Source organism: Anguilla rostrata, chromosome 1 (assembly GCF_018555375.3).
Source record: "Anguilla rostrata isolate EN2019 chromosome 1, ASM1855537v3, whole genome shotgun sequence".
NCBI classification, from domain to species: Eukaryota; Metazoa; Chordata; class Actinopteri; order Anguilliformes; family Anguillidae; genus Anguilla; species Anguilla rostrata.
In genome coordinates, this window is record NC_057933.1 from 39832743 (window position 1) to 39845782 (window position 13040).

Consider the following 13040-nt stretch of genomic DNA (forward strand, 5'->3'; position numbering starts at 1 on the left):
ACCCAGCTAATGTCTCCCCACCTACTGGCCTGCATGCAAATACCATTGATTTATCTGTTCTAATATTCTGAAGTCGTTTTGTAGTTTGAGCAGCCTGAACCTTTATTAAACCGAGTGTTTTCAACTGTCTGTGCTGCTAAAGTTCTATCTCAGCAATTATGGAGCTCTTTAGTTTCATAGCAGAATTTGCTTTACTGTAATTTGGTCCTTTTAAATGGGAACATATATTTCTTGTTCAGTTCTGCAGTCGATAGTGCGGCTGACTCACAATCCATATATGAGTCCCCCTGCACGGCTGGGGGTTCGATACCCTGCCTGAGCTGTGATCCTGAGGTGTGATCTCTTCTTCATCTCCCACCTTCTGAATGTGAATGGAGGACTATTCACTCTCCTTTAAAAAAAGAAAGAGAGGTTTATTGAGAGTATATTGAGAGGAGCTGAAATGACAAACAATAAAACAAAACATGCTTTATTGCTCTGTCCACAAAAAATCAACTGCATCTGATTGCTTATGCGTTTATGAGCACTGAATGCAGCAGTATCACTTGTATGTTGGCTTGGGTGAAAGGTGAGTTTGAAATACATTTGATTCTTTAGATTCTGACAATATCTGAAAACTCTCAAATTTTATTGGTGTCTGAAGGGTTCATGTATTTCAAAGTTATTGACCCAAGTCTGGATTATAAATGTTTGGCAGTTGATCGTGCCTTAAATGTGTGGTAGTGCATCTCCCCCTCTCTCTCTGTTTTAGGAGTCAAAGTGAAGTCAGCTAAAACGCAGACCAGCCTGTTCCCAGACAAAACCCGCACCATTGACACAGAGCCCCAGTACATTTTCAGTCCTACAAGGGGGGGGCACGATGGTCCTGAGGGGCCCCACACCGCGCTGGAGGGCCTTCTCATCCCCATGGCGATCCCGCTCGGTAAGAATGTGGAAAAATACCAAATTAGCTTTTGCTGTATTCTTTGCATGTATATTGTTGTGTTTGTCTGGTTAAATGTGAACAGTGCCTGTTCTCTCAGGCTTGAGTCAGGGTATCTGTGTCGAGTGATGTTGGTCAGTTGTGTGTCTTTGGGATTCGTGGCGAGCGGTAATTAGCCAATGGGAGCTGAGGAACGGCGGGTCCGTCTGCGTTTTGCGGCGCAGCTGCGTGTAATCGGGGCCTCTGCGAGCCGCCGGCCTCATTAAAAGTGATGGGCGGAGCCCGGCGGGTTGCCACGGTCGCCGTGCCACTGAAGGTCACCTCGCCGCCCCGCTGCCAGGGGCGACGGAAGGGGGTGTGCCCCCCCCCCCCCCCAAAGTCTGCTGGCACGGCCGAGTCCACCCTCGCTCAGGCCCCCGTCAAGCACAAAGCCACATCCAGCCCGGGAGGGGAAAAAAAAGAGGCTTCATTAAACCGATATTTCAGCTCGGCGGGTTTAAACCTTAATTATAGCGGCACCATTTCTAATTTAAAACCTCCGCTCCCCATTCACTTTAATCACATCACGGCCAAGAGGTGCACGGCGCGCTGGAGGTATTTTTATCCTTTCATCTCTGAATCATGACATTTGTGGAGGAAAGACATGCTCCATGTCGCCGGGCTGGATCTGTCGAGAAGCAGGGCGTTGTTCTGCCAGGGTAATATTTAGCATAAAATACCAGTGGGGGAAACAAAATTTGGAAAACCGTTTTCCCTTTGTGTATGCAACAGTACGTTCACCACTAGACTGAATTGCAGAAGATGAGAAAATGACATTTCTGCACGTTGGTCTAGAGGTACTGTGAACACAGAGGATAGGTAAAACGTGGCCGTCCTTCCAACCTGTTCCACAAACAAAGGAAAAGAAATGGCTGCACATAATTCCTGTTGCCAGCACTTGATGGGCGCCATCCTCGCTGGTGTGCAGGTGACTGGGCTGGGTTGGGCTGGACTGGGCTGGGCTGGGCTGTTCTGGGCTGTGTGGCTGAGCTGGGCTGGGCTGGCTGGGCTGGGCTGTTCGGTGGTGGGCTGAGCTGGGCTGAGCTGGCTGGCTGGGCTGGGCTGTTCTGGGCTGGGCTGGGCTGGGCTGTTCTGGGCTGTTCTGGGCTGTTCTGGGCTGGCGGGTGGGCTGGCTGGCTGCGCGGGTGGGGGCTGGCACGGCTGTTCTGGGCTGTTCTGGGCTGGGCTGGGCTGGGCTGGGCGGGGCGGGGCTGGGCTGTTCTGGGCTGGGCTGGGCTGTTCTGGGCTGGGCTGTTCTGTACGGTCCAGCAGTGTTTCACGCCTCTGCACAGTGTGAGACGCCCGCCATCAGAGCGGGGAGTGGGGTCCTGAGCTCGTGTTCACAAAGCGGCTCACAGCTGCTGGTCTGGGATGGGTTTTGCCTTTCTGTTCTTCACGGATGCATCAGGATACAGACACAAGAAACCTGATCCCAGGTCAGTCACGGGCCCTGGGCAGCCTTCTGCCCTGTTTTATCACCCATTTCCAGCAAGTAAGTTAATGCAATTCACTTACTTCACGCCATTGCAAACATTCGTGTGTGATATCAAAACATGTCACAGACGAATGGAGCAACGGCTCGTAAAGCACGCGTGTGTTCACTCTCTCCCCCTGTGGGGAGCGAAAAGCAGGCCTGGCTTCACTCACACACCTAGGCTTTACTCTCATATACTGCGTACCATAGAACGCAGTGAGAAAGCTGTTCACCTCTAAGCTTTCCCCCTGCTTTCACCCCTGCTTGCCATGTCCTGGACTGATCGCAGGAGCCTCCCTCCTCCCTTCAGCATGTGCTCTCCTTTGAGCCACGCATTGCTAATGGCGCTTCTTTTCAGCCCTCAATGCACCAGCCTGCCTCATAGGGCTGCTCTCTGGAGCCATGGGCAAGCCCAGCGACTGCAGCCTGCCTCATAGGGCTGCTCTCTGGAGCCATGGGAAAACCCAGCTACTGCAGCCTGCCTCATAGGGCTGCTCTCTGGAGCCATGGGAAAACCCAGCGACTGCAGCCTGCCTCATAGGGCTGCTCTCTGGAGCCATGGGAAAACCCAGCTACTGCAGCCTGCCTCATAGGGCTGCTCTCTGGAGCCATGGGAAAGCCCAGCGACTGCAGCCTGCCTCATAGGGCTGCTCTCTGGAGCCATGGGCAAGCCCAGCGACTGCAGCCTGCCTCATAGGGCTGCTCTCTGGAGCCATGGGCAAGCCCAGCGACTGCAGCCTGCCTCATAGGGCTGCTCTCTGGAGACATGGGCAAACCCAGCGACTGCAGCCTGCCTCATAGGGCTGCTCTCTGGAGCCATGGGCAAGCCCAGCGACTGCAGCCTGCCTCATAGGGCTGCTCTCTGGAGCCATGGGCAAACCCAGCGACTGCAGCCTGCCTCATAGGGCTGCTCTCTGGAGCCATGGGCAAACCCAGCGACTGCAGCCTGCCTCATAGGGCTGCTCTCTGGAGCCATGGGCAAACCCGGCTACTGCAGCCTGCCTCATAGGGCTGCTCTCTGGAGCCATGGGCAAGCCCAGCGACTGCAGCCTGCCTCATAGGGCTGCTCTCTGGAGCCATGGGCAAACCCAGCTACTGCAGCCTGCCTCATAGGGCTGCTCTCTGGAGCCATGGGCAAGCCCAGCGACTGCAGCCTGCTCATAGGGCTGCTCTCTGGAGCCATGGGCAAACCCAGCGACTGCAGCCTGCCTCATAAGGCTGCTCTCTGGAGCCATGGGCAAGCCCAGCGACTGCAGCCTGCTCATAGGGCTGCTCTCTGGAGCCATGGGCAAGCCCAGCGACTGCAGCCTGCCTCATAGGGCTGCTCTCTGGAGCCATGGGCAAGCCCAGCTACTGCAGCCTGCCTCATAGGGCTGCTCTCTGGAGCCATGGGCAAGCCCAGCTACTGCAGCCTGCCTCATAGGGCTGCTCTCTGGAGCCATGGGCAAGCCCAGCGACTGCAGCCTGCCTCATAGGGCTGCTCTCTGGAGACATGGGCAAACCCAGCGACTGCAGCCTGCCTCATAGGGCTGCTCTCTGGAGCCATGGGCAAGCCCAGCGACTGCAGCCTGCCTCATAGGGCTGCTCTCTGGAGCCATGGGCAAACCCAGCGACTGCAGCCTGCCTCATAGGGCTGCTCTCTGGAGCCATGGGCAAACCCAGCGACTGCAGCCTGCCTCATAGGGCTGCTCTCTGGAGCCATGGGCAAGCCCAGCGACTGCAGCCTGCCTCATAGGGCTGCTCTCTGGAGCCATGGGCGAGCCCAGTGACTGTAGCCTGCCTCACAGGGCTGCTCTCTGGGATGCTATGCGCTTCCCAGTACAGCTGCTGCACACAAGCACTGTACATTTTAGCGATAGGGTAAATCAGACGGGGGATGTATGGCTTTGCCTGGTTTCTGATCGTTGCGTCCCTTACTCAAAGTGGCATGGCTTACATAATGGAGAGACGCAGAGGGGAGATGTGTTCCATCTGTCGAGCGCCATGTTCTTTTTGTTTAATAAAACCTGCTTTTCATCCCACTCTCAGGCAGAGATAAATAAATAAATATCTCGCTGTGCCTGGAGAGTCTGATCATCAGTGTGCTCTGCCAGTCTCTGGTGAGTCATGAGGCCGTTTCGTAAGTTGATTTGATTTGACTTTCGAATTCAGTTTTCATTCAGTACTTGGTCCAATTGAAAGTTTGGTTTTTAAGAGTTTCATCTGAGTTTCTGTTGACAGAGAGAGCATTAATAAGCATTTGTACTGAGCATTATGACGCCCTGAAATGGGGGGCTATGTATAAAAGCGCTGTTATTTCTACGTGGTGAAACCAATATGTATTAAAATACCCTTTAATAGTTGAGAATTTGCACTTCACCCACATGTGAATTGCTTGATTACAAATCAAATATTATGAGTCAAATCAAGAAGAAATATGGCTTTGTCCCAAACATTATGGAGCTCACTGTTTTTTTCTCATCGTGCTATATTATTAAGGTGGTTATTTGGCCTGTTTTGTTTTTTTGTTTTTTTTTGGGGGGGGGGGGGTGTTGTTACCCCTCTACCCCTCATTAGTTATGCCCTTGAGCCAAGGTGGAAACCTTGGGGGGTGCCGAGCTACGCTCTGTGTGTACTCTGCATACAGGTGCGTAACTGGGGAGGGAATCCTGCAGGCACCACTGTGTATGTTTAAGTAATCTTATGTGTTCTGTCCAGCTGTTAAAGGATAAAGAACTACAAAGCCCAGGAAACATATTTACATGTATTCAGGACAGTGAGGAAAACCTTCCTCCCTTGTTTAGTCTTTTGAGGGATAAACTGCTCTTTGTGAAATTTCAGAAAAGTGAGCTTGGTTTTGTCTTCTTTTTTTCACCGTGGGAACATGAAAACATGCGTTTAGTGGAAGCATATGTGTGCTGTTTTCTCTCTCATCACGCTCCGTTACTGTGGCCGGTGGCCGTGGGCCAGTTAAATATGAGCATGCCGGCTCCTTGTTAAACCAGGAACCAGCTCCAGTTCAGCCCCTTCCAATTCAATTCCTGAACTCTTGTTAAAAAAAAGGGGAGGGGGGGGGTTTGTGGTTGAACCAGTCACGGGCGACCGTGCCTGTGTGTGTGCGTAAAATGTAAAATATTGTGTGTGTGTGCTTTCATGTATGTGTGTATGTGTGTGTGTAGAGTATGTTGTGTGTGGGGTGTGTGTATGTGCGTGTGTGCATTTGTGTGTGTGTGTGCTTGTGTGTGCATATGTGTTTGTAGGGTGTGTGTGTGTGTGTAGGGTGTTTGGGGTATGTCTGTGTTTGTGTATGTGTGTGTGTGTGCGTATGTCTGTGTAGGGTGTGTGTGTGCATGTGCGTGTTTGTGTGTGTGTGTGTGTGCGTGTTTGTGTGTGCGTGTGTGTGTGTGTTTGGGGTATGTCTGTGTGTGTGTACATTTGTGTGTGTGTGGGGTGTGTGTGTGCGTATGTCTGTGTAGGGTGTGTGTGTGCATGTGCGTGTTTGTGTGTGTGTGTTTTGTGTGTGTGTGTGTGCGTGTTTGTGTATGTGTGTGTGTGTGTGTGTGTGTGCGTGTTTGTGTGTGCATGTATGTGTGTATGTGTTTGTGTGTGTGTGCGTGTTTCTGTATGCGTGTGTGTGCGTGTGTGTTTGTGTGTGTGTGCGTGTTTCTGTATGCGTCTGTGTGCGTGTGTGTTTGTGTGTGTGTGACGTGGGGGAATTGTAAAATAAAGCGAAAGTGGAAGGGTGATTGTGGAATACCGATTGTGTGTATGAGTGCGAGAAATAGAAAGTGTGTTGGTGGAGAGATGATGAGGGGACGCTGTTTATGTGATTATGTTCGTGTGGCACCCACACACTCCTGTCTCTGGTCCCGTGGCCATAGAAATAGGAATCGACTCCCCGCCTGTGAAGTCTGTGATTTATTGCTGGCTGACTTTGCAGCAGTGAGAAAGGTACTTAGCATTCAAGGGCCTTTCCCATCTGAAGCAGTGATCAATGCAGTTTCTCTATTGGATCTGAGCCGCTCCACATACCTACAAAGGCTTCTTTCTGTCCCTTTACTCGATTGGCCATTATTTGTTACAAGTGACAAATTTTTATGTCGCTGCTCCTGCATTTGTTTGACCTGTGTTCATTCAGCTTCTCGCTAGACTCTTCAGCCTGCCTGCTAAGACAAGGGATGTAAATTAGGTCTCTCTTGCTCTCTCTCTCTCCCTTTCTCTCTCTCTCTCTCCCTCTCCCTCTCTTTCTCTCTCTCTCTCCCCCCTCTCTCATTCTCCTTCTCTCCTACCCTGTCTTTTACTGCAGTTACACAACCCTGCCCACATGTTTTCCATTTAAAACATTTGTGCTCTCCGAATGACTCAGTGCCACTTGCTCCAAAGCCACCGTTTGGATGCCCCTCAGCCAAATTATGGAAATCATAAAGCTAATGTTTCCGCTGCTCCGAGCTGTGGAATGGAAAAACAGATTGCTCTTTGCCAGTTTCTGAGCAGATTTATGCAAATGCGATCCGGCTATTAAAGAGCCAGGGCGAGCCGCGCGTCTCCTTAATTGAAGGACTCGTCAGCGATAGCCAAGCGAATCGGAAAAAGCAGTGATCTAATCGTAATACACTTTGGCTGAACCTTTCCCTTATAAACACTCTCGGGGCGCGCATTTCGATGGTGCAGCGAGTTGCCGGGGCAACGCGGCGAGTTGGCAGCCATTAGGGTGAGTAAGTGGATATGCCTGGAGTCGTTGAGACGTCCTCCGCAGGTTCGGCGAAAGACGTTAGCGTAGCGAAATGGAAGCCAGGTGCACTCCCAGCCGCCATTCCCCCCCAGTATCCTGTTCAGCTTCCCTCCTCGCTAAGAACTTCCTCCTGCTGGATAAACAGAGCGTGCGATATTATCTTTTACACTGGAGGGAAATGTGAGCCCTTGAGCTGGAAGGGAATGTCAGAGGGTTCCTCCTGTACCGCTGAACCGTTGCCAGTACAGTGTGTGCGTGCGTGTACGGTCTCTGTGTAACTGCATACTGCAGTGAGGAGTCTGAGGACAATATTGTTCTTCTGTGCTCTGCCTGCTGCTAACGATTCCACTGAAGAGAAAAAACGCTTTGCCTCTTTTGAGACCTTGCGTTTAATATTTTAAATACAAATAAATAAATGAAATATGTTATTATTATTTCTGCATATTTGTGCATCTAAATCTGACTGTTGAAGCGTGCAAATTTCCTTATGCAAAAAAGGACGCATTTTTCTGTTACAGTCTTTACTGAATTGCTTTTCCTGTTTCATTTTAAATGGCTTCAGTGATTGTAAACCCACTGCCTGTGGATGTAGCTGGATGACGCACTTTGCCACCTCCTGTCTGTGCCCTCCTGTGGCTCCCTGCTCCATGGTCAAACTTTGTTCATTTCTGCCAGTTAGTATTAACAATCAGTATTACAAGACCGGTGCTTTGTGGGGCATTGGTTTAGGTTGAGTTAGGAGTCACATTCCTTTGTCCTTCATTAAAGCCCCCACCCCCCCCACTGTCCAGGCCAGCCCAGAGTGGACGGAGGGGCCCCCCAGCCTTCCCGTGTCATCATCACTCACCGTCCCGTGACCATGACCGCCTCCATCCCCCCGGCCCCGCCCAAACAGGCCAGCAAGCCCAACGTGGTGGTGATGGAGGTTCAGTCCGAGAGGAAGCCGAAGCCCCAGCTCCAGGTGCAGGTAAGTGCGGCCGCGTCGGTGCGAGTTCCGTCCCATCCTTCCCTGCCTCTCGAGGCATGACCCCAGCCCACAAAATGGCCGCTTCGGCTAGCTCTGAGCAGAGGCTGTTTCAGCTCACTGATGTGGGAACCGAATCAGAGAGAGACCGATTACCTCATCAGCGATTCCCGTCGTGCTCCGGCCTCATTGAGCGCTTCAGCGGCTGGCTTTCCTGAGGGAGCTGCTGCTTGTGAGCTCGAGTGCACGGCACTCATTGCTGGTTTCCACACAGGTTCTCCCCTGCGTGGACATCGACAGCGTCTCTAGTGCGAGCCCGGCGCCCTCCTCGCCCCTCCCTCACCCCCCACGAATACAGGTAAGGCATGAGTGTCCCAGAGCAGATTAGCGACCCGCGCAGGACGGTGTGTGTGTGGAAGATGAACTGGTGCTGAAGTCACATTTTCACTTGTGGCTTCTTCAGCTTCTTCTGCTGCATTAGTTTTGTGTGCTTAGTGATGTCAGACGAGAGTTTAAAAGAGTGTGGGTTCAGTGTTCTTTCCAGGGTGAAATCTCAAAGGGGCAGAAGTGGCATGAGTGTATACACTCACACGCACCAGCACACACTGCAGCTGCTCTCATTTCTCTCAAGGCTCGAGGGTTTGCAGTAACTGCAGCGGCATGCAGATTTCGGCTCTCCCCAGGTTCTTCACTCTTCCAGACGGGGCTAGTGGAATGCAGGGCATGACACTGCTCTTCGATTGATCCTTCATTCGCCTTTCTGGCCCCACCTCCTCTCCCGAATCTTTCCTCCCCTTGACCCTTTCCCCCAGCCTCTTTCCTCCGTATTCCTGGCGGTACAGAGAGCGGCCTGAGCTTGTCCCACTGCCACGCCCACAGGAATGGGACAAAGACGCGTTGAGTGCGCGGTGTGACTGTAGCCATAGTGGGCGGGCAGAGTTCTGGCATGTCTTGGACGTGCGATGCAGCCAGTGCTGGCGGTAATGTTTTCACTAGGACCTGTGAGTCACGTCATTGCTAGTGTTCCTGTCACAGTACCAAGCTCTCTGCAGTGTCCTCATAATGAGACCCATGTACCAGCTGCTCAGAAATCCCAGTGGTATTTCTGCCTACTCTGCCAGTCTGGCTCAGCAGTGTTCCAGCTCATATGAGCTGTGCTCCAGACTGTAGGAGCTGCAGTGAGGCTAAGCTGTGCTCCAGACTATAGGAGCTGCAGAGAGACTAAGCTGTGCTCCAGACTGTAGGAGCAGCAGAGAGACTAAGCTGTGCTCCAGACTGTAGGAGCTGCAGAGAGACTAGGCTGTGCTCCAGACTGTAGGAGCAGCAGAGAGGCTGAGCTGTGCTCCAGACTGTAGGAGCTGCAGAGAGGCTAAGCTGTGCTCCAGACTGTAGGAGCTGCAGAGAGGCTAAGCTGTGCTCCAGACTGTATGAGCTGCAGAGAGGCTAAGCTGTGCTCCAGACTGTAGGAGCTGCAGAGAGGCTAAGCTGTGCTCCAGACCATAGGAGCTGCAGAGAGGCTAAGCTGTGCTCCAGACTATAGGAGCAGCAGTGAGGCTAAGCTGTGCTCCAGACTATAGGAGCAGCAGTGAGGCTAAGCTGTGCTCCAGACTATAGGAGCTGCAGAGAGACTAAGCTGTGCTCCAGACTGTAGGAGCAGCAGAGAGACTAAGCTGTGCTCCAGACTGTAGGAGCTGCAGAGAGACTAGGCTGTGCTCCAGACTGTAGGAGCAGCAGAGAGGCTAAGCTGTGCTCCAGACTGTAGGAGCTGCAGAGAGGCTAAGCTGTGCTCCAGACTGTAGGAGCTGCAGAGAGGCTAAGCTGTGCTCCAGACTGTAGGAGCTGCAGAGAGGCTAAGCTGTGCTCCAGACTGTAGGAGCTGCAGAGAGGCTAAGCTGTGCTCCAGACTATAGGAGCTGCAGAGAGGCTAAGCTGTGCTCCAGACTATAGGAGCAGCAGTGAGGCTAAGCTGTGCTCCAGACTATAGGAGCAGCAGTGAGGCTAAGCTGTGCTCCAGACTATAGGAGCTGCAGAGAGGCTAAGCTGTGCTCCAGACTATGGGAGCTGCAGAGAGGCTAAGCTGTGTTCCAGACTATGGGAGCTGCAGAGAGGCTAAGCTGTGCTCCAGACTGTAGGAGCTGCAGAGAGGCTAGGCTGTGCTCCAGACTGTAGGAGCTGCAGAAGGCTAGGCTGTGCTCCAGACTGTAGGAGCTGCAGAGAGGCTAGGCTGTGCTCCAGACTGTAGGAGCTGCAGAGAGGCTAAGCTGTGCTCCAGACTATAGGTGAGCTAAATGAAGGATTGAGGACTTTTTGGGAGTGGTGCTGTGTGTCCATGAATGTGTTTTGTGTTTTTTTGTAATTGCATGTTAGTAAGAGCAGGTCTGTGAATGTGTGGCCTGGGTTACAACTGGCTTTACAAGGTCACAGCGTGGCTTTGCGTGTTTCATGAAACTACTAACCTGCACAAAAACAGTTTTTGCCAATCTGCCGAATCTCAGGCATCCTGCGTAGTTTCAGCTGGCGTACAGTTAAACCATTCTGTAGTGTCTTAGTCATTTTGCACAGTCTCAGCTGGTCTACAGTTAAATCGTTCTCAGCCTTTCTGCAGAATTCCAGCCGGTCTTGTTGATTCTCTCTCCCCCTGGCTGCTCAAGCGCTCGCTCTTTCATCTCCAGTCAGCCACATCTGGTTGCCTAGCAACCCTGGGTAAGGCTCCAGCTCTCCATCCTCTGCAGTTTAACCCTTCGAGGCGAGCGAGCCGAGGAGCGAGGCGCCGCTCTGCGCCTGAGCTAGCGCTACACGCTCGCCCTCACATTACTGACCACTTCCTGGTCACAGGTCAGAGAGGGTCTCCTGGGAACGCAGCCACAAGACCAAAACGGCCTTTCCTCAATCCCTGGCAAGGTTGTTTCGTCTCGTTCCTTTTCATATTTTTGGGGGTGGATTATTCTCGCCCGTTGTTCGGTGAGCAGCGCGGCGCGGAGGCAGAGAGTGGGTTCTGTGCTCAGACGGTGGGAGCTGTGACACAGTTGGGGACGAGCCAGGATCTCCATTCCGGCCGAGCGGAGAGGGAGCGGGCCTCCGCTGCGGGGAGCCTTCAGCGGCGAGCCCGTCGGGCTGACTAATGCTGATCTCACACCCCGCAGACACCCTCGCTCAGCCTGCGCCCGCCTCCCCCTCCCCCTCCCCCTCCCCGGCTCGGAGGTGGTGGAGCGGGGCGGGGCGCGGGGCGGGGCGGGGCGCTGCGTATCCGCAGCCCTGCACACGGCACGTCGGAGCAGCGCTGCGGGCTCAGGTTCGGGCTGCTGGCACCGGACCGCACGCTGCTACGCTCCGTGTTGGCTCGGCATGCCCACATCTGCTGTGCGTTACACTCCGCTTCTCTCTGCGCGCCAATGCGCCCAAGCGTTTGTCTCCCGATGCCTGTCTGCGTTCCTGGTTGGCGCCGCAGATGGCTGCCTCGGTGTGTTGACCAAAGCAAATTCCTCGTATGTGTAAATGTACTTGGCAATAAATTCGATTCTGATTCTGATTCTGATTCTGGTTCGGCTGCGTTCGTTAGAGCGCTGATCGGTCTTGGCTATACTGTGTTGGTATCCTTGTTTCTGTATTCACAGTACTGCGTGTCCCTGGCTTCCCTAGATCTTTCTCTATCTCTGTCTCTCTGATGTGGAGCTGTGAATCATCTGCCCACTGCTGACCTGCTCTCTCTCTCGCTCTCGCTCTCTCTCTGCAGTGTGAGCGGAATATTAATGAATGATGCCGTCGCGCTCTCCTCTCAGGGCTACTGCAGCACCCTGCCCCCGTACTCCTTTGGCAGAGAGCCAGTTCCTCCCTCCCTCTCTCCTCCTCCTCCTCTTCTCGCTCTTTTCATCCGTAGCCTGGCCACGGTCTGTGTGTTCTCTTCGTCGGGCGCGGAACAGGCAGGCTGATATTCACTAGCGTGAGCTCACACTTGTGAGGTTTCCTGTCTGCTCATCGGCACACGCGGCGGTGGCATCGCAGCCATTACGCTTCGCTCATGAAATGGAGTCTGGCCAACGTGACATAACGCTCACACCAGCTGAATAGGCTTTTCCCATGATTGACTTGCGTAAACAATTCTTTATTTTTTTCCATACGTCCGCCACCTCCTCTTCCTATTCCTTAGACAACTTCATGGATAAGACTGGTAGTTTTTTAAAAATAAAAAAACTACCTTGGTCATTTGAGATATAAAGAAAAGGAACTGAGATAGATTACATTAAGTAGAGATGGGGCAAAAAAGATGTACAGTTTATCAAAGCGTCCTCAGAGCCTGGTTAAAGGTGGCATGAGACTCTGCGCCGATGTTGGCGAGCGCCGCAGTGCACCCCTGGGGAACTGGAAAGGAGGGGACGGTCAGTATTTCAGAGACGGAGGAGGTAAGGGTCCGCGGGCGTGTTCGGAGAACAATACGGAACGCTGGCGCAAATACAGACGGAGCCGGGGACGCAAACAGCGGTCGTCTGTGCCGCGCTCGCCGTGTAAATATCACCGCTAAATGGCCGCGGTTCTGTCTGTGCGTTACCGTGTTGCCAATTTCACCCCGTTCCTCCTGCCAAGCTGCTGCCTCTCTGCCGGCAGATGTTTCATCTGGAATGGGCACGGGGGAGGTTGATTAAAAAAATCGCTCCGTGTCATATTTTTTTTAACGAAGGACGCAGACAGACGCTACCGCGGAAGGGGACGGAGCCAGCGAACACAGCCTCTGGTTATGAGAGCTTGGCATCGCGAGCGATCGGGGCATCTGCTCGTATCAGTGTTACCGGGTTACCGAATAAATCATTCAGGGGCTTTTTTTCCCCATTTTGCTAGCGCTCAGCGCTCAGGCTTTAGCTCCTGCGCACGCCGCACGGCGAAGCCGCACAGCGCTCGCGCTCTGAAGCACGAGGAGTCGCAGCCAATGTGCAGC

At 53.0% G+C, this 13040-nt stretch overlaps 1 protein-coding gene across 9 annotated transcripts in view; it reads left to right on the forward strand.

The window, feature by feature from the left end:
* Window positions 1–13040, forward strand: part of kiaa0586 (KIAA0586 ortholog) — a 204575-nt gene that overhangs the window by 113907 nt on the left and 77628 nt on the right. For all 9 annotated transcript variants that reach the window (XM_064336570.1, XM_064336561.1, XM_064336598.1 and 6 more), the window contains 3 exons: window positions 752–922; window positions 7938–8113; window positions 8385–8468. In XM_064336570.1, the coding sequence (XP_064192640.1) occupies window positions 752–922; window positions 7938–8113; window positions 8385–8468 (431 nt within the window). The remainder of the gene's footprint in view (window positions 1–751; window positions 923–7937; window positions 8114–8384; window positions 8469–13040) is intronic.